This window comes from Saccopteryx bilineata, chromosome 3, assembly GCF_036850765.1.
Source record: "Saccopteryx bilineata isolate mSacBil1 chromosome 3, mSacBil1_pri_phased_curated, whole genome shotgun sequence".
In the NCBI taxonomy this organism is placed as follows: domain Eukaryota; kingdom Metazoa; phylum Chordata; class Mammalia; order Chiroptera; family Emballonuridae; genus Saccopteryx; species Saccopteryx bilineata.
The window spans coordinates 281763671-281782094 of record NC_089492.1 but is presented as its reverse complement, the minus strand read 5'-3'; the positions used below and the strand labels follow the sequence as shown (position 1 = coordinate 281782094).

The 18424-nt window shown below is 46.7% G+C and overlaps 1 protein-coding gene and 1 long non-coding RNA gene across 6 annotated transcripts in view; one reads left to right on the top strand and one right to left on the bottom strand.

Annotated features, from left to right (window-relative positions):
- The window catches only part of PADI2 (peptidyl arginine deiminase 2), an 80622-nt gene that overhangs the window by 45343 nt on the left and 16855 nt on the right, over positions 1-18424 (bottom strand). For 3 of the 5 annotated variants that reach the window (XM_066270313.1, XM_066270312.1, XM_066270314.1), the window contains exons 2-3: positions 16088-16289; positions 1879-2464 (exon numbers count right to left, since the gene is read on the bottom strand). In XM_066270313.1, the coding sequence (XP_066126410.1) occupies positions 1879-1970 (92 nt within the window). In that variant the 5' untranslated portion in view covers positions 1971-2464; positions 16088-16289. Of the gene's footprint in view, positions 1-1878; positions 2465-9606; positions 9670-16087; positions 16290-18424 lie in introns of those variants that run through there. The other 2 variants (XM_066270316.1, XM_066270315.1) reach the window with 2 other exon arrangements.
- The window catches only part of LOC136331585 (uncharacterized), a 28190-nt gene continuing 11085 nt past the window's right edge, over positions 1320-18424 (top strand). The window contains exon 1 of the long non-coding RNA XR_010730506.1: positions 1320-1431. This is a non-coding gene — a long non-coding RNA (uncharacterized lncRNA). The remainder of the gene's footprint in view (positions 1432-18424) is intronic.

Sequence of the window (18424 nt, the reverse complement as noted above, 5' to 3'; positions counted from 1 at the left end):
ATATACTAGATTAAATAAAACATACTGCTAAAATTAATCTCACCTGTTTATTTTAACCTGAAAAAACTGGCTGCTAGAAAACATTGAAAATGACCCACGTGGTTCTGTTCGTGGCTTGCATTCTGTTTCGGTTGGACAGTGCTGTTCTAGACTCCACTTCTTCTCTTGGGGGTGATGGAGAGTCTGAAGTGAAGTGCAGGTGGGGGCTGTGGGTCACTGTGGCTGTGACTGGTATCCCTGCCCCCCTCTAGAGGTACCACACCAGCCTTTCGGGCTGCACCAAAAGTATCCCGGTGAATAAACAGGCGGGTATGGTGACAGCAGAGGCTTAGAGACTTGAGCGTCCTGGCCCCTGGCCGGCTCCCCTGGCAGCTCCCAGGTTAGGATGGGGGGTGGGGTGGGGACAGAAGGGGAGCTCTCTGAGGCCACTGCGGACTGGACCACACACCACTGCTGTGTTATGACCCTCAGGAACAACTTCTGAGATTTACATGTGGGACCACAGAGGCCGGGGGAAGATGAGTGGAGAGGGTTTCTGGTCTGCAGTGACCGGGTCCTCTGCCCTCAGGGAAGGAGCATGGGGCTTGAGGGTATCCTCGTGGCCAATGCCTGCTGAGGAGATGGCAGGACTCTGGCTGGGCAGTGTTGCCAGGGTCACTGAAGGGGGCAGAGAGAACAGGCTGGTGAGGGTATGTGGGAAGACACATGGGTAGGATTCAGTGGGGGCCTAAGGGAGGCAGGGCACTCCAGGTGACAATGATTTGGGAGCAAAAAGCCACATTGGCACCTCCAGCTCATCTCAAAGCACAGAGAAGTTAGGGGACCCACTCAAAGTTATCAGCATGGGGTCCTACCTTGGTCCTGCTTGCTTTCTCTGCTCAGCACAGACCCCTTCTACCGTGGCAATGGGGAGCATTCCAAATTCTGGGACTAGAAGACTGACTGATCTTACCCTGGACCCTCCACTGCTTCATTCACACCAGTCACACCTTCACAAGGCCTGCCTCACCCACGGCAGAGAGATGGCTCACTGGACTTGGCTGCTTCCTGGGGTTGGCAGTCGTGGTGGGGCCTTGACCTCAATTTCCCCACCCGGCATTCTGCTGTCTCAGAAATCCTGCACCCCACCAAGTTCACAGACAGGAGAAGGGGGGACAGGGTCCTGAATAGGGAGCACTTTTCCCACAAAAACCCAACTTCAATACTCTCACTAGGCGGGTGGCACAAGGTCCCTCCCTCTCTGATACCAGGGTGAAGTCAAGAGAAGGCATTTGGGGACATGGAGCTCACAGCCAGTGTCTGTGGACAGGCAAAACCACCAGCAGCCCCCACAGGGTGAAATCGGAGCCTGAGCTACCCCTAGGGCCAGATTCCGCCCCAGGGCAGCTCCCCAGCAAATCCTGGAGGCAGCTCAGCTGATCTGGGAGTGAGGTGAGGGGCTGGGCTGGGTGAAGTGGGGGGTGGGGTGGGGGTGAGGGTCTGAGGGGAAGGGAAGGGCTTCAGGGGAAAGGATTATTGGGAGGGGAGAGTGGGGAAGTGAAAGGGGAGAGGATAGCAGGGAAACCGACTGGGTGCTGGGGAGGGCCAAGACTGGGGTGCAGGGGAGGGGGTCTGGGAAAGAGGCAGTGAAGGGGCTGTGGCTGTGTCAGGGTGTCTGGGAGGGTCTCAGGATTTCGGGGAGGCTGACACAAGGTTTGGGGCTGCTGGGTTTCTCGGTGAGTTTCTTAAGATTTCTGAGCGCCAGTTGAAGGGTAGCTCGGGCTGGAGCAAGGCTGTGCGCGTCCCAGCGCCCCGGGAAGATATCGGGTATCTGGCCGAGATCTCCTGCGAGCCCCAGGTGGGAGGTGGGTGTCGGGCCGACGCGGTGGCCCCGCTTACCTGAAGACATCGGTCCAGAGGTGCGTGCCTAGCACGTACACCGCCTCGACGCGGCTGCCGTACACCAGCCGCACCGTCCGCTCGCGCAGCATCTTCTCGGTCCGGGGTTGTGGGGGCGCAGTGCGGGTCCTCGCTGGTCCAGGTCCTCCTGAAGCACCTGTCGCAGGTGAGCCCGCTTCAGCAGCTGGCGCACGCCGCTGCGGGGCGCACCCTTATTGGGCTGCCGGTGGGCGGGGAGTAGGCGGGGCGGTCCGCCGACCCCTCTCGCAGTAGGCTGAAGACCCGTCCGTCAAATGTGGCCACGCCCTCAACTCTTTCGGGCTCGCCTATTGTCGGGATGAAGTCAGCAGAGACCAATTTTCCCCTTTCCGTGGTTGGTTTATTCATCATTCAACTTACTTTCCGTGGGCTTTCAGCTGCCCGACTAGTGCCTCCTCCGGGCGCCCCCAGCCTTGCAGTGTAGATAATGCAAATGCGCAGCTGCTCAGGGGCGAGTTCAAGAGGTGGTCGGAGCCCAGAGGGAGTGGGTGCTCTAATCTTGCTTGGGGTCCAGGACCTGAGCCTTTTTACAGGAAGCGTTTGCAAACTAGAGCGGGAGAGAGAGGGAGCTGCGTGAGCCAACGCAAGAAGTCAAATACAGCCTGATACCCCCGTTCACACCCCAACAATCAGACCGTTGTTACCATGGGGAGAATGGGAAGTGGGAACCCGGTAGCCTACAGGGGCACAATGCCAAGCCAAGGCATTAGTGGGTGGCTGATGATAGGAGCGTGGGCTTGGCTTCCTCAGTGAGGGTTGTCTAGGCGTGGAAGTATAAGGGGCCATTCTGGCTGCTGTGGCTGGAGGTGCCCCTGGGGAGGGCCAATTAAGACCCCTGCTGGGGCTACATGAGAGGGCTGGAGAGAAAGGGGTTGATCTGAGCATTGTTTGTGAGCTGAAATATTGGTGTTCCGGTGGAAGGACAGTGAGGGGGCATGGTTCTGGCCTTGGCCACTGGGCAAAGGAAGGTGTCAGGGGGTGCCATGGCAGACATCAATATGTGCCTTGGGGAGGATGAGGTGTACGATGACATCCAGTTGGGGCCTATCCCCACCCCTATCCCAGACCCTTCCAGCCAAGTCAGTGTCCGTTCAGATAATTCAGCCACATGTGAGTAAGCAGTCCTTGCTGGGACAGAAACTGAGGGGTGGGGGTCAATGGGTAGAGTCTATAAGAGGAAAGGGGCACGTTGGAATGTTTGAGAAGGTCTGCTGGGGTGTGTGTGTGCTGTGCGAGCCCCAAAGGGTCAAAGCTCAGACGTGAAGAGCTGAGACACACCCCTGATCCCAGTGGCTCCTGGGTCCCCAGGCTCCTGAGAGGCCCAAGTTAAGTGATGGTGAAGAGCGCAGCTGCTCCTGGTTGGCCCGGATCAGAGAGGAATGTGGGTGGGGAAGGGAGAAAGGCTAGGGGAGGCATTTGCCCCCCAAAGCACACAGACCCAGGGAGATGCTGATAACTTCTGATTGGCTACTGGTCTCTATGAGCGGCCACCTGTCAAAGAGGAAAAAGACTGGTGCAGTTCAGAGCTACCTTTGAGGCTCCCAAGGTGGGCTCTATGACAGGAATTACTTTCGAGCCCCTACTATGTGGCAGATACTGGGTATAGGCCAGGGTCCCCACTTTCCTGGGGATCATAGAGCATGACACCTTTATTTCACCCACTGAGAAACCAGGGCCCAAGGTGGAGAAGGAACATTACACAACCACCAAGGCCCTGGGCAGGTAACAGGAAGAGGAACAGAGTAGTGATAATGACACGATCGCCAGGAGGGAAGGAGTAAAAGTAAGGCTTGCTGCATTCTTTCTGTGTGCCATACACTGTTCAGGGGCACTTTTCTCCTGTTAGATGTTGATCACCATACCCTCCCCCACACCCTGCCACTTTACAGGTGAAAGTGATCCAGAGAAATGTTAAAGAATTTGCCCTTAGCCCCACAGCTCCTAAGAATGACAGAACCAGAGTAGGAACTTGCACAGCCATGGGGGGAAGCCAGGGGGCGAAGTGGGAAAGAACAGAGGAGGAATGTTGTCTCTTGATTGGTAGATGAGGAAGTTCTAGTCCCAGCCCTGCCTTTGTGGAACCCTGGACAATTTCACTCTGCCATTTGCAGCCTCACCTTTCTCATCTGTGACCAACTGATCTCTCTCGGTGTAAATGTGAGGATGATATTAAATGAGACATGTATGGAAAATACTAGTGCAAGTGTCTGGCACAAAGTGAGTGCTCAAAAAATGAAATTCCTCATCTTTTACAGTCCAACCGGGACCTGCCGAGCCACACTCAGAGCTCTTGCCCCTGGCTCAGGGCCCGCGATGTTGGGCCACAGGGCTTCGCTGGTGTGACGGGAGCCTCCTGGTGTCCAAGGGTTTAAAATAGCTGAAGTGGACACAGCTGTTGGTGGATTCAGGGCCGGAGGTCTCAGGCGTCACGGCTGCTCCCACTGCTCCCCTGGGGCCCGGAAGAGCCCCAAGCCATCTCGTCATTGTGCCTTTTGGGGAATGCCAGCACAGGGCAGGCTTAGCTCGGGCAGGTTCCTGGCACTGATCTGCATCCCAAGCCCCCAACTCTGGCACCTGCCAATCATGTGACTAGAGAACCTGGGCTGGGAGAGGCTCTTCTGAACTGTCCTTGCTCTGATCCTTTATTGGGGTCTCTCTGTGCCAGGCCTTGGGGGAACCTGGAGGGGGACTCAGACATCTCCCGGGTCTGCCTTGTGGAACATAACAGCTCACTGAGGGCATCATATGAGCCAGAATTTATAAAGAAAGAAATACACAAGTAATACCTGATCATTGTTGGAAAACTTTAATAAATCTCATCACCCGTGACTGCGGGACCAGAGAAGAGCACTGTTAATGTTTTTGAGTATGACCTCTCAGGAGCCACCCAGAGGCAGTCAATGCTGCTGTGGGTTACTGTGCTTATTGAACCCTTAGTCTGTGCCAGGAGCTGATCTAAGGGCTTCACACCTCTTAGCTCATTTAATCCACCCAACAACCCTATGAGGTGGGAACTATTATTATCCCCAATTTGTATTGAGGCACTGACCAGCCTGGTGGTAAAGAGCTTATATGGCCTTTGGACTTGGCAAACCTGGGGTCAAGTCGGCTCTACCCCTCATTGGTGGGGGGACCTCTCTGGGCCTCGGCTTTTTCTTCTGTATGGGAGATAGAGTAGTACCCCTTTATCAGTGGGGGATATGTTCCAAGGTCCCCAGTGGACACCCGAAAACATGGTTAATACCAAGCTCTATATATACTATGATATTTCCTATATATATGATACATACATACTTATGATAAAGTTTAATTTATAAATTAGGCACTGTAAGAGTTGAATAACTAACTGATAAAATAGAGTTATTCTAACAAGACACTATAATAAAAGTTCTGTGAATGTGGCATTATTAAGTAAAATAAGGATTACTTGAACATAAGCACTGTGATACTGCAATAGTCAATCTGATAATGGAGACAGCTACTAAGTGATTAATGGGTAAGTAGCATATACAGCAGGGGTCCCAAAACTTTTTACACAGGGGGCCAGTTCACTGTCCCTCAGACCGTTGGAGGGCCGGACTATAAAAAAAACTATGAACAAATCCCTATGCACACTGCACATATCTTATTTTAAAGTAAAAAAAAAAAAAAAAAAGGAACAATTACAATATTTAAAATAAAGAACAAGTAAATTTAAATCAACAAACTGACCAGAATTTCAATGGGAACTATGCTCCTTTCACTGACCACCAATGAAAGAGGTGCCCCTTCTGGAAGTGCTGCAGGGGGCCGGATAAATGGCCTCAGGGGGCCGCATGCGGCCCGCGGGCCGTAGTTTGGGGACCCCTGATATACAGCATGGTTACCATGGACAAAGGGATGGCTCCCATCCCAGTGTGGAGGGAAAAGCAGCCACATACTAAACCTGCTGAGCTCAAGGGAGGTTTGCATGGTGGCCTAACAAACTCAGAGACCTAAAGTAACCCCATAGGATGGTCGAAAATTTAAATAATCTAAAATTAAAACTTTCTAACTAAGCCTGACCAGGAGGTGGTGCAGTGGATAGAGCATCAGACTGGGATGTGGAGGACCCAGGTTAGAAACCCTGAGGTTGCCAGCTTGAGCACAGGCTCACCAGCTTGAGTGCGGGGTCGCTGACGTGAGTGTGGGATCATAGACGTGACCTCATGGTCGCTGGCTTGAAGCCCAAAGGTCACTGGCTTGAGCAAAGGGTCACTCGCTTTGCTGAAGGCCCCCCCCCCGTTCAAGGCATATATGAGAAAGCAATCAGGGAACAACTAAGGTGCCTAAACGAAGAATTGATGCTTCTCATCTATCTCCCTTCCTATTTGTCTGTCCCTATCTGTCCCTCTCTCCTCTCTGTCTGTCTCTCTGTCTCTGTCAAAAAAAAAGAAACAACTTTCTAACTAAAAGCAGTTCATGTATTTTCCCCTAACAAGTTAATGTTTACCTTAGTTGAGCCTGTCGTCTTTTTGCATCTACAATAAAATAGCTTTAAAATATTAGTAGCCTGATTGGTGGTTGCACAGTGGTTAGTTAGAGCTGCGACCTGGAATGCTGAGGTCCCATGCTCAAAACCCCAAGGTCGCGGCTTGAACACAGGCTCATCTGACTTGACTGCAGACTCATTAGCTGGAGTGCAGGGTCACGGCTTGAGCGTGGGATCATCAACATGATCTATGGTCACTGGCTTGAGCCCAAGGTCCCTGGTTTGAGCAAGTGGTCCTTGACTTGGCTGGAGCCCCCATGTCGAAGCACATATGTGAAGCAATCAACAACTAAAGTGCCGCACTTCTGAGTTGATGCTCCTTCTCATTTCTCTCCTTTCCAGACTCTTTCAGAAAAGAAATATGAGTAACATACCTTTTTTTTTTTGTATTTTTTCTGAAGTGAGAAGCTGGGGGGGGGTGGCAGACAGACAGACTCGCGCATATGCCCGACTGGGATCCGCCCGGCACGACCACCAGGGGATGATGCTCTGCCCATCTGGGGCGTTGCTCTACTGCAACCAGAGCCATTCTAGTGCCTGAGGCGGAGGCTGTGGAGCCACCTCAGCACCTGGGCCAACTTTGCTCCAGTGGAGCCTTGGCTGTGGGAGGGGAAGAGAGAAATAGAGAGAAAGGAGAGGTGGAAGGGTGGAGAAGCAGATGGGTGCTTCTCCTGTGTTCCCTGACCGGGAATCGAACCTGGGACTTCCACATGGCCGGGCCAATACTCTACCGCTGAGCCAACCAGCCAGGGCATGAGTAACATGCCTTTGAAATGTAAAAGTAATCTTCTTTTTCAGATCCCCTCAGGGTACAGTCACCACATTTCCAATCACCAATATCCTTTATACATGAGCTGGAATTGAGCCCATTATACAAGATTACTGTAAAAGGGGGGCTTACAATTCCATGTACAAGCCCCTTTAATTCTATCCTTCCCGTAAAAAATATCAATGGGAAAGGATGGAGATTTGTACAGAATCTCATAGCTATAAATAAAAGAGATATTCCCAGACATCCTGTGGTTCCAAATCCACATAATCTATTATCAGCTGTTCATTTGGACTGCCAGTATTTTTCAGTGATAGACATGAGGTGCCTGTTTGAGCGTTCTTGTAAATGACAGAAATACCACTTTGCTTTCACCTGGGAAGATGACAAGTTTACTTGGACAGTAATGCCCCAGGGACATAGGGAGAGTCTCACCTATTATCTTAGATACTAAACACTGATTTGAATAGTATTGAATTTTCCAAAGATATCACTCTAATCGCTGCTATGCTCTAGGACATATTAGACTCCCCAGAGGACAAGCTCTGATTCTGTTTCTACCAGGTAAAACACTTTGGTTATCTCCTATCTGAAAAACTCGGAGGAATCCTATCTTTTCTCTTCCAAAAAACAAAGCAGCTTAGAGGGTTCCTGGGTTTCACTAGATACTGTCACAGTTAGATGCCAAATTTTTATCAATGACCCAGCCTCTATATGTCTTATTACAATCAAATTGATCCAGTCTAATTCAGTGGACTCCAGAAGGGAAACAAGCTGTAAAATCTCTAAAGAATTATCTAAAGCTCACACTTGGGACACATTAATTAGAAATAATTTATAGATGAAAAGGAAGTTTTAACTCAAGAAACATAGAGATCATCATAGACCTAATGGCTATTATAGTCAGTGATTAGTCTCAGTAGCCTAAGGGCTTCCTCCTTGCTGGACAATCATCTCTGCTAGAGACATTTTATGCAAACAAACAGAAAAGATAGTTATGGGCTCTCCTTTTTTTATGTTCCTTATTCTGTTGAACTCCTGAATTATCATAGTCGGTGTTTCCTTCAGTCTACTGGCTCTTGCCTTCTGTGACTAATATAACTTGAACTCAATGCAACAGCCTTAACCCAGCAACTTTACTACCTTCCTTGCAGCATGAAGACAGTCACTATTGCATTTTGCTACTGACCGCCTACTTGTTCCTAGGAAACTCCTATTGATAATGTTGACTTAATTTGTTTTACAGAATGATCTTTGAGAGATGAACAGGAATACTACTGAGCTGGTGTTGGGCAGATAAAATGTATTATGCTCACTTTGTAAAAGAGAACGCTGCCCACGTGGAGGCCGTTGCCCAGGTGATATTAATGTGTGTCTCTGGGCAGGCAGAATCCTTGTAGCCTGGGGCTTGGTTTTGGGATTAAGTCTTTCCCACCCTTTTTGATGTGGGGCGGTACAATCCAATCATGCCTCAGAGAAGCGACTTTGTATTAGAGACTTCTCTATTTTGTATATCGGATTAAGGGTTTGGATTTCTACACTATAAAATGGAGACGGAGCGGGAGCTTGTGTGCTTGGTTCCTGGGATGACTAGCATGAGAGAGCAGAGGGAGCAGAGCAGAGAGCAGAAAGAGGCCATGTGGCCAGGAGAAGCAGCCAAGATGGCGGAGTGCTGAGTGAGATGCCAGTTTGTGCAGTTTGACGCTGGAGAAGGAAGGAGATGGGGAACTGAGGAGAATAAGTCTGGTGAGCTAGAAACCTTTGATTCTAGGAAACTCGAATAAATCAGTAGCTTTGTGAGCACTGAATGTGATTGGGTTTTGGAGCCCAGTGTGTAGTTTTTTACTTGCCCGCCGGGTGCAAGCTAGGATTAAAGATGAAGGCCCATCAGTTCTTGGCTCCGTTGTTTCTTTACCGACTGTCCGAATCCAATGCGAACCTGCATGGGCCGGGCTGCTCTGATAATGGCCCTGGCTGTGGCTCCTGGCTTTACAGCTGGGAATGCAATAACTTCCCTGGTGGACAAAATTGAAGGTTCTTATTTCCCTGAATAAGATCGGCCCAATAAGCTGAATCAATAGTTCTCACTCAGGCGTCTCAATTGGCCAAAGTTCAAACAGTCAGTATTTACAATGGTAGTAGCTATGCCCTTGGTGTAGCTCACAACTCTACAATGTTGTGGAAGCAGGGAGGCTTCTGAAGCCCGTGAAGAATGTCCAAGGGTCGGGCGGAGGAAAGACTTCAATCAGGATTGTTCAGGTGGAGAGCTACAGGAACGGCCCTGGCATTGGGTCACCTAAAGTTCAACCTGGCTAGTTGAGGCTTTTGGTAAGAAGCCCTGGACCCGAACCTAAGAGTCAGGGTCTTTTACCTTAAAATAGGGAGGTTCAGAATTCCAAGAAAAACTCACCAAGTTCACCTGATGCTAAACAGGGAGCTAGTGAAGGATAGTGGGGCCCTGCTGGTCCCAAACATGGGCTGGGTCTGCAGGGTGGTCTTGGGTGGGCTTCTTTGGAATCCTGCCACACTATGCCAAGTAAATGTCAATGTGAGAAATGTCCAAACCTGTAAGAATATTTTATGAGTTTATTTGAGCCAAACTGACAATTGGCAGGAAGCAAAGTCTCAACAGATTGAGAAAATGGTAGTTGTATGGCCAGTAGCCATGGCCACCGTCACAGTTGCCTGGCCCATGCAGGTTCGCATTTGATTTGGACAGACGGTAATGAAACAACAGAGCCAAGAACTGGTGGGGCATTAGCTTTAATCCTAGCTTGCACCCAGCAGGCAAGAAATACACACAGTGGGAAAACACTTCCCTTTCCATTCAGGGCTCCCAAAGCCACTGACTTATTTGAGTTTCCTAGAATCAAAGGTTTCTAGCTCACCAGCCTTATTCACCTCTGTTCCCCATCTCCTTCTTTCTGCACAAACTGGCTTCTTCTTCAGCACTCCGCCATCTTGGCTGTTTCTCCTCTCCTCTCTAATGCTAATCTCAGGAACTGAGAGAGAGCAAGCTCCCGGTCTGCCCCATTTTATATTGTAGAAATAAAAACCTTTAATCCAATATACAAACAAGGAAGTCTCTGATACAAAGTCACTTACCTGAAACATAATGGGATTCCTCATGAAGGTGCACCACCCCCTACCATGCAACAGTCAAGGGTGTGGGGAAAAGCTTAGTTTTAAAACTACGCCTTAGGCTATAATGACTTTGCCAGCTTACAGCCTGTCTCTCATAAACAATGCAAACTCTAAGTGAGCAAATATATACATCATATTTATAAACTTATTTGACCAACAGTAGTTTTACCACTTATAAGTCAGAATCAAAGGAGAATATATGAGGGGGTTACATTAAATCCATTGGTAATAGATTAGGGAGGCAGGAGAAAGCAAAGGGAGGAAATCTCTGGGATTTGATCAAAGGTAGAAGGAGTAGCCTGACCAGGCAGTGGCGCAGTGGATAGAGCGTCAACCTGGGATGCTGAGGACCCCAGGTTCGAAACCCTGAGGTTGCCAACTTGAGTGCGGACTCAGCAGTTGAGTGTGGGTCATGTCTAAGGCTCTCCTACATAGAAGGTGTGGAGGGGCCTGGGCCCTGGGTGCTCAGTGAAGGGGAGCAGAGCTGCTATGTAGAATGAGGGGAAGGAGCCAGGTGCCTAAGGTGAGACCTGGAGGATGGTCTGAGTGTGGAAAAGCAAGATGAGACTGTTCCAGAGGGAAGTGCATGTGCCAGAGGGCCAAGTGAGTTCCACCTGGCCAGGGAAGAGGGTAGAGGGGTGTGTGTATGTGGGGGGGGGGGGGAGGTGGTAGTAGGGAAGCAGAGAGGAGAGCCATAAGGTGGGGGGGATGGGGAAGAGGCTGTCCTGGCCATAGTCACATCACACAGTTCCTTCTAAATCAGGCAAACGACTTTTGGCTTTATCTTAAGGACACAAGAAATCCTGGGAATGACCTTGAAACATGGCAATGACACATGTGATATGTGTATTGATGTAAGATATGTTCAAACCTGTAGAGAAAGTTTATGAATTGATTTGAGCCAAACTGGTGACAATTGCTAGGAAGCAAAATCTCAATGGACTGAGAAAACGCTCCAGAGAATGGCAGTTTGCAGCTTATTTTATACATCAGAACCAGAGCAGGACACGTAAGGAGGGTTATAAAAAATCTATTGGTGGTAGATTAAGCCGGCAGGAGAAAGCAAAGCTAGGAACTCTCTGGGATTGGATACAAAGTAAAATGGAGAGACACATATTTCTTTTATTGTACATTGATGGTAGGTACAAAACAGTTAATAATTGACATTTACAGCACATAGAGATGATATTTAGGGAACAAGTTAACACTGAGGGGTTCTGTAGTCTCATGCTCTGGTTCAGAGGTTGTGCCCTGAGGGGTCTGGAAAAGGGAATTATTCTGACATTTCAAAGGTATGAGATCTTAGATCAAAAAGACAATAGACAGACTCACTTAGGTTAAAGACTGAACTTTGTCAAGGAAGCTACATGCCTCGAATGTGACTACTGTTAGATTCAGGGAGTGCTGATATGCTGGGGCTGCCAAGAGTGTAACTATTGAAGGAACAGGGAGTGCTGATAGGGCCCCTGTGACGCCGAAAACAAAGAGTTCAGCAACATCCTGCATTTTATGAGTCAGAGACCCTTATCAGAAGTTTATGTTTGAAATTCTCCACTGAGCAATACCCCCCCCCGTAACTGCGCACAACCTCCCTAGCCAATAGCTAACAGCCACATCAGCTTCTGTATAATGCTTGCTCAGCCTAGATAGTCACCCTATAAAAAGGAGCCATTTTAGAAGCTCGGGGCTGCAGTGTTCCCCTGCGTGGGTTGCCTGCAGTCCCTGCGCAGGTTTGCGGGGCTGCAGTGTTCCCCTGTGTGGGTTGCCTGCAGTCCCTGCGCAGGTTTGCGGGGCTGCAGTGTTCCCCTGTGTGGGTTACCTGCAGTCCCTGCGCAGGTTTGCGGGGCTGCAGTGCTCCCTTGCGTGGGTTGCCTGCAGTCCCTGCGCAGGTCTGCAATAAAACTTATAAAATTTACTTTGTGTCTGCTGTGGCCTATCTCATGGGATGTAACAACTACCAGCCATGACCAACTTTCAAATAGAAATTTTTATGTTCAGACCATCCTGTGTGGTTGGTTCTTTTTGGTCTCTGAATTTCTCAGGCCCCCCATGCAAGCCTCCCCTGAGCTTGTGTGTGGTCCTATTTTTTTTGTCAACAATTCCCCCTTTTATTTTTTTATTTTTATTTTTTTATTTTATTTATTCATTTTTAGAGAGGAGAGAGAGACAGAGAGGGAGAAGGGGGGAGGAGCTGGAAGCATCAACTCTCATATGTGCCTTGACCAGGCAAGCCCAGGGTTTCGAACCGGCGACCTCAGCATTCCCAGGTCGACGCTTTATCCACTGCGCCACCACAGGTCAGGCCAATTCCCCCTTTTAGTCACAAATTATTCCACAGAATGCATTGATGACCAACCACTTGGTTGGATAATGTGGTTCCACAGGACTAGGAAGGCCCATTCCTAGGAAGTCTTAGTGTCAGTGTTTGTCTTGCTGAAATGCTGGACCATTGGGGGCATGGCAAGACCATGACCTCGGGTGGAAGGAAGTCAAGGCCAAACTTTCCTGAAAAGTGAAAGGCAGGTAAATGAAGAAAAAAACCACTCTGGATTATTTCTAAACCACAAGGAAACAAGATCCAAGTTTTGCTGGGTCTCAGTTTTCTGCATTTTGCATCTAGTAAACATTTGCTTATATCATAGTTTGAGGGCACAACCATAGAGTTCTTTGGTTTCCACAGTCTGACCTTGAGATGAGTTCCCATTTTCTGTTGTTGTTGTTGTTATTATTATTATGTTAATATGGCCCATCTACTTCCCATTGAAAGCACTCAAGTGTCGATAATTATTAATCTGATTCCTGTTAGTTGTACAAATGGGAACTGTAACATTAAGGTTTAATTGGGTCCAAGGCTGTAAGAACACATGGTGTAAATTATAATTACCATCAGAAATTTCCAGACCCCAGGCGGACAGTAAGAGTTCCATAAGTAGATGTCCTGGGCCTCAGCCACAGTGACAGAGGGCCATGTTCATATAGCCACTCAGCTGCCACCCGACTTAATATAGTGAGTAGTCCTCATTAGGTTAGGGCAGTGGATATCAAAGTGTGTGCCAGGGCGCACTGGTGCACCCTGTGGTATTCCAGAGAAATATGTGCTTGTTGGGGACCAAAAAACCAACAGGGTTTTTGGAGTTTAGATTTTTGGGGGACAGAGGTGTGGGGAATTGGCTGTAAACTGACAGTCTGCCCAACCCCCCACCTCTCTTGCCTGATTAGGTTGTAAAAGGCTGTTAAGCTGTGGTGCTGGATTGTTTACACTACCCCCCATGTTCCCCGGAAAGACTGGAGGCAAATTTCTTCTATCTTTTGTTTGGTGTAAAGTTAGATGATATGTATGGTGGTTTTTTTGTGTTTTTTTTTAATGGTGGGCCATCCTTTATTTATTTATTATTATTTATTTATTTATCTATCTATCTATCTATCTATCTATCTATCTATTTATTTATTTATTTTACAGAGACAGAGAGAGAATCAGAGAGAGGGATAGACAGGGACAGACAGGAACAGAGAGATGAGAAGCATCAGTCATTAGTTTTTCGTTGCATGTTGCAACACCTTAGTTGTTTATTGATTGCTTTCTCATATGTGCCTTGACTGTGGGCCTTCAGCAGACCGAGTAACCCTTTGCTCGAGCCAGTGACCTTGGGTTGAAGCTGGTGAGCTTTTGCTCAAACCAGATGAGCCCGCGCTCAAGCTAGTGACCTTGGGGTCTCGAACCTGGGTCCTCTGCATCCCAATCCGACACTCTATCCACTGTGCCACCGCTCGGTCAGGCTGTATGGTGGGGGTTTTGGATTGATGATTAAACATAAGGGATTGTCTCTTGAAGCCTTTTGGATTTCTATAAAAGAAGAATATATGGCAATATCTTAAAAAGCCTTGAACATTTTGCTACAATTTTCAACATCCTAATTATGTGAATTAGGATTTTCTACCCTCAACACAATTAAGAGTGAAAGAGAGGAATTCTTCAATGTATTGACAAGGAAATGAGAGTTTGCCTTTCAAATATATGCCCAAACATTGAAGAAATTGCTAGGACACATCAGGCTCATGTTTCTCATAAACACAAGAATGAAAAAGCTTAACACATTTGTGCTGGGACCTGCTGAATTTACTAAATCTTACTAAGAATGTATCTATATATATATATATAAGAAGATAACTTTTCTGTTGTTTTAAAATTTTTTAACCACTTTTTTATGAATTCTAAAAAGCATAACTCAAAAATGTAACATATAAATATTTTTAATGTCAGAATAAATTTAATTTTGTTGTATTTATTTCATTTAATAACCATAAAAGCACGCTTGGACTTTATATTTTTTTCCTTTAATATTTGACTTAATTATTATAACACATTTCTCAGAAATTTGTATATGGTATGCCTACAATTATTTGTAGGATTTTAAATGCGCCCCGACTTCAAAAAGTTTGAGAATCATGGCCTGACCTGTGGTGGCGCAGTGGATAAAGCGTCGACCTGGAAATGCTGAGGTCGCCGGTTCGAAACCCTGGGCTTGCCTGGTCAAGGCACATATGAGAGTTGATGCTTCCATCTCCTCCCCCCTTCTCTCTCTCTGTCTCTCCTCTCTCTCTCTCTCTCTGTCTCTCCCTCTCCTCTCTAAAATGAATAAATAAAAAATTTATTAATAAAAAAAAAAGTTTGAGAATCATTGGGTTAGGGGGTAAGCGTGTTCCCATAATTGGGTTCTGACGTTTATACATAACATTCCTTTCTCAAGATTCCTTTCCCACCAACTTTCTGCAACTTCCCATGTCCTTCTCAGTTTGTCTCCTTTTGCTCATTCAGAAATAACCAACTTAGGAGAACAAACTACTTCCTTTTAACATCTTTCAAAAACGCACACACCTCTTTCCTTCCTTCTGCAATAACATTCCTTCTAAATTTCAAAAGAGAAACTATAAAAAGAGTATTATGGAGAATAAAAAAATCATCTTCTACACTTTCAGCAATCATTAAGAATTGGATTATATAAGAACCTGATAGCTTTGTTGGTTAGAGCATCGTTCCTACATGCAGAGGTTGCTGGTCAGGGTACATACAACAAACATATTGATATTTCTGTTTCTCTCTCTCTGTCTTTCTCTCCCTTCCTTTCTCTCTCTCAAATCAATCAATAAAAAAGAAACAAAGTTTGAGAAAAGCCCAAAGAATGAGTGTAACTCTTTTTTTAAAAAATTTTTTGACAGAGACAGAGTCAGAGACAGGGACAGATAGGGATAGACAGAGAGGAAGGGAGAGAGATGAGAAGCATCAATTCTTTTGTTGTGGCACCTTAGTTGTTCACTGATTGCTTTCTCATATGTGCCTTGACTGGGGGGCTACAGCAGAGCGAGTGACCCCTTGCTCAAGCCAGCGACCTTGGGCTCAGCCAGCAACCTTGGACTCAGCCAGCGACCTTGGACTTCAAGCAAGCAACCTTTGGGCTCAGGCTAGTGACTAGAGTATAGGGTCATGTCTATGATCCCACGCTCAAGCCAGTGGCCCTGCACTCAAGCCGGATGAGCCCATGTTCAAGCTGGCGACCTGGGGTTTTGAACCTGGGTCCTCCGTGTCCCAGTCCAACGTTCTATCCACTGCTCCACCGCCTGGTCAGGCAATGAGTGTAACTCTTATGATTAATACTCTTAGCAGACAGATAAAGATAATTAAAAAAAATGGTTTTATAACTTCAACATCAATTTGTAGGTATACAGACCTACTTGGAATAGTTGTTTACCTCTGATATTGGTGGTTTCTCCTCGAGGAGTCTTTGATGTCTCCTGTAGGCAGAGGCAAGTGTCCAAGTCCAGGGCAGATGTTCACGCAAGGTCCCTTCCAATGAGGTTGAAGAGATGTCTTTTAATTGATGTCTTTTCCAATGGACAAAATCTCCTGGTTGTAAGTCATGGTCTTTGAAGTCTTTGTCTCCTTGGAGCTCACTGTGAAATAAATCAGTAACTAATTTATCAGTTTCTCTAAGCTAGTTAGTAAGTCCTTGATAATAATACAGAATGTCTCCTTCAGCAAGGTCTGTTCAAATGTCCCTTCATCCCCATGCATAGGGTGACCAGTAGGTAAATTGTGTCCTCTTGGAAGTCTGATATATTCTAGAGCAGGGGTCGGGAACCGTTTTGGCTGAGAGAGCATGAACGCCACATATTTTAAAAAGTAATTCCATGAGAGCCATACAACAACCCATGTACGTTATGTATTATCCAATAAAAATTTGGTGTTATCCCGGAGGACAGCTGCGATTGGCTCCAGCCACCCGCAACCATGAACATGAGCGGTAGGAAATGAATGGATTGTAATACATGAGAATGTTTTATATTTTTAACGTTATTATTTTTTTATTAAAGATTTGTCTGTGAGCCAGATGCAGCCATCAAAAGAGCCACATCTGGCTCACGAGCCATAGGTTCCCGACCCCTGTTCTAGAGCATATAAAAAAATCACCACATATTATCTAGAATACAGTGGAATTTCTAGGAAATTCAACAACATGCAAATCAGCTTTGAGTACCTGAAAGAAACAAGTTGGATACTTCATATATCCCTGGGGCATTACTGTCCAAGTACACCTGTACTCTTGCAGGTGAAAGAAAAGAGATATTATCTATCTTCTAAATTATTTTTACAGGAATGCTGAAAAAGGCACTACATAAATCTATCATTTAAAATATTTGCAGTCCATAGGATTAGCTGATAAATGGTAGGTGAGTTTGGAACCACAGTATGTCTTTGTAGCTATGAGAGCTGTACAAATCTCCATCCTTTCCTTTTGGGTTTCTTTGCCGGGAGGACAAGAGGCTTGTACATGGAATTATAAGCCCATCTTTTAAGTATTCTTGTATATCATGCTTAATTCCAGCTAGTGCATCAAGTCTTAAAGGATATTGGTAAATATTAGGTAGACGCAAAGTACTATCAATAGTAATTTTAACAGGTGTGGCTGACTTAATCTTGCCAATATCTGAACTGAAAATCACCCAAAGTTGCATTGGAACGTCTTGTAACAAACATTTAATGAGTCTCAAATTAGTTTTCTCTTGTGGCATTTCCTTTAAAATCATTATTTCCCAATTGGCTCAGTATATGATTCATTTAGTTCTAAGTACATTCATCCTTCTGAGAAAAGAATACGTGGGTATCTTTGGTTTCAAGAAAGTCTTGCCTGTTGAATTGGTAATTTCAAATTTCTCCTGAAGTATAAATATTAGTAAGAAGAAGGGGAAATACTCTCTCATGTGTTTGGATCAACCCTATGCTTGCTACTGTTTCTTTTCCTTTTCTTTTTCTTATTTATTTATATATTTATTTGTGACAGAGACAGAGAGAGAGAGACAGAGAGAGGGACAGATAGGGACAGACAGGAAGGGAGAGAGATGAGAAGCATCAATTCTTCACTGTGACTCCTTAGTCTCCTTAGTTGTTCATTGATTATTTTTCCTATATGTGCCTTGACAGGGGGCGAGGGGGCTACAGCAGAGCAAGTGACCCCTTGCTCAAGCCAGTGACCTTGGGCTTCAAGCCAGTGACCTTTGGGCTCAAGCCAGGGACCATGGGGTCATGTCTATGATCCCATGGCTCAAGCCTTTGACCCCGCGCTCAAGCTGGTGAGCCTGTGCTCAAGCTGGTGACCTCAGAGTTTTGAATTCGGGTCCTCTGCATCCCAGTCTGATGCTCTATCCACTGTGCCACTGCCTGGTCAGGCTTTTTTTTCTAACTTTTAAACTTTTATTTATTTATTTATTTTAGGTAAGAGGAGAGAAGATAGTGAGGTAGACTTCAGCATATGCCCTGACCAGGATCCACCCAGCAACCCCATCTGGGGTTGATGCTTGAGTACTGAGCTATTAGTGCCTGAGTCTGATGCACTCCAATGGAGCTATCCTCAGCGCCTGGGGCTACATTTGAACAAATGGAGCCACTGGCTGTGGGAGGAGAAGAGGGAAAGAAGGGGGAGAGGGAGAAGGTACAAGCATACGGTTGCTTTGCCTGTGTGCCTTGACTGGGAATAGAATCTAGAATGTCCATATGCCAGGCTGACACTCTATCCACGGAGTCACCAGCT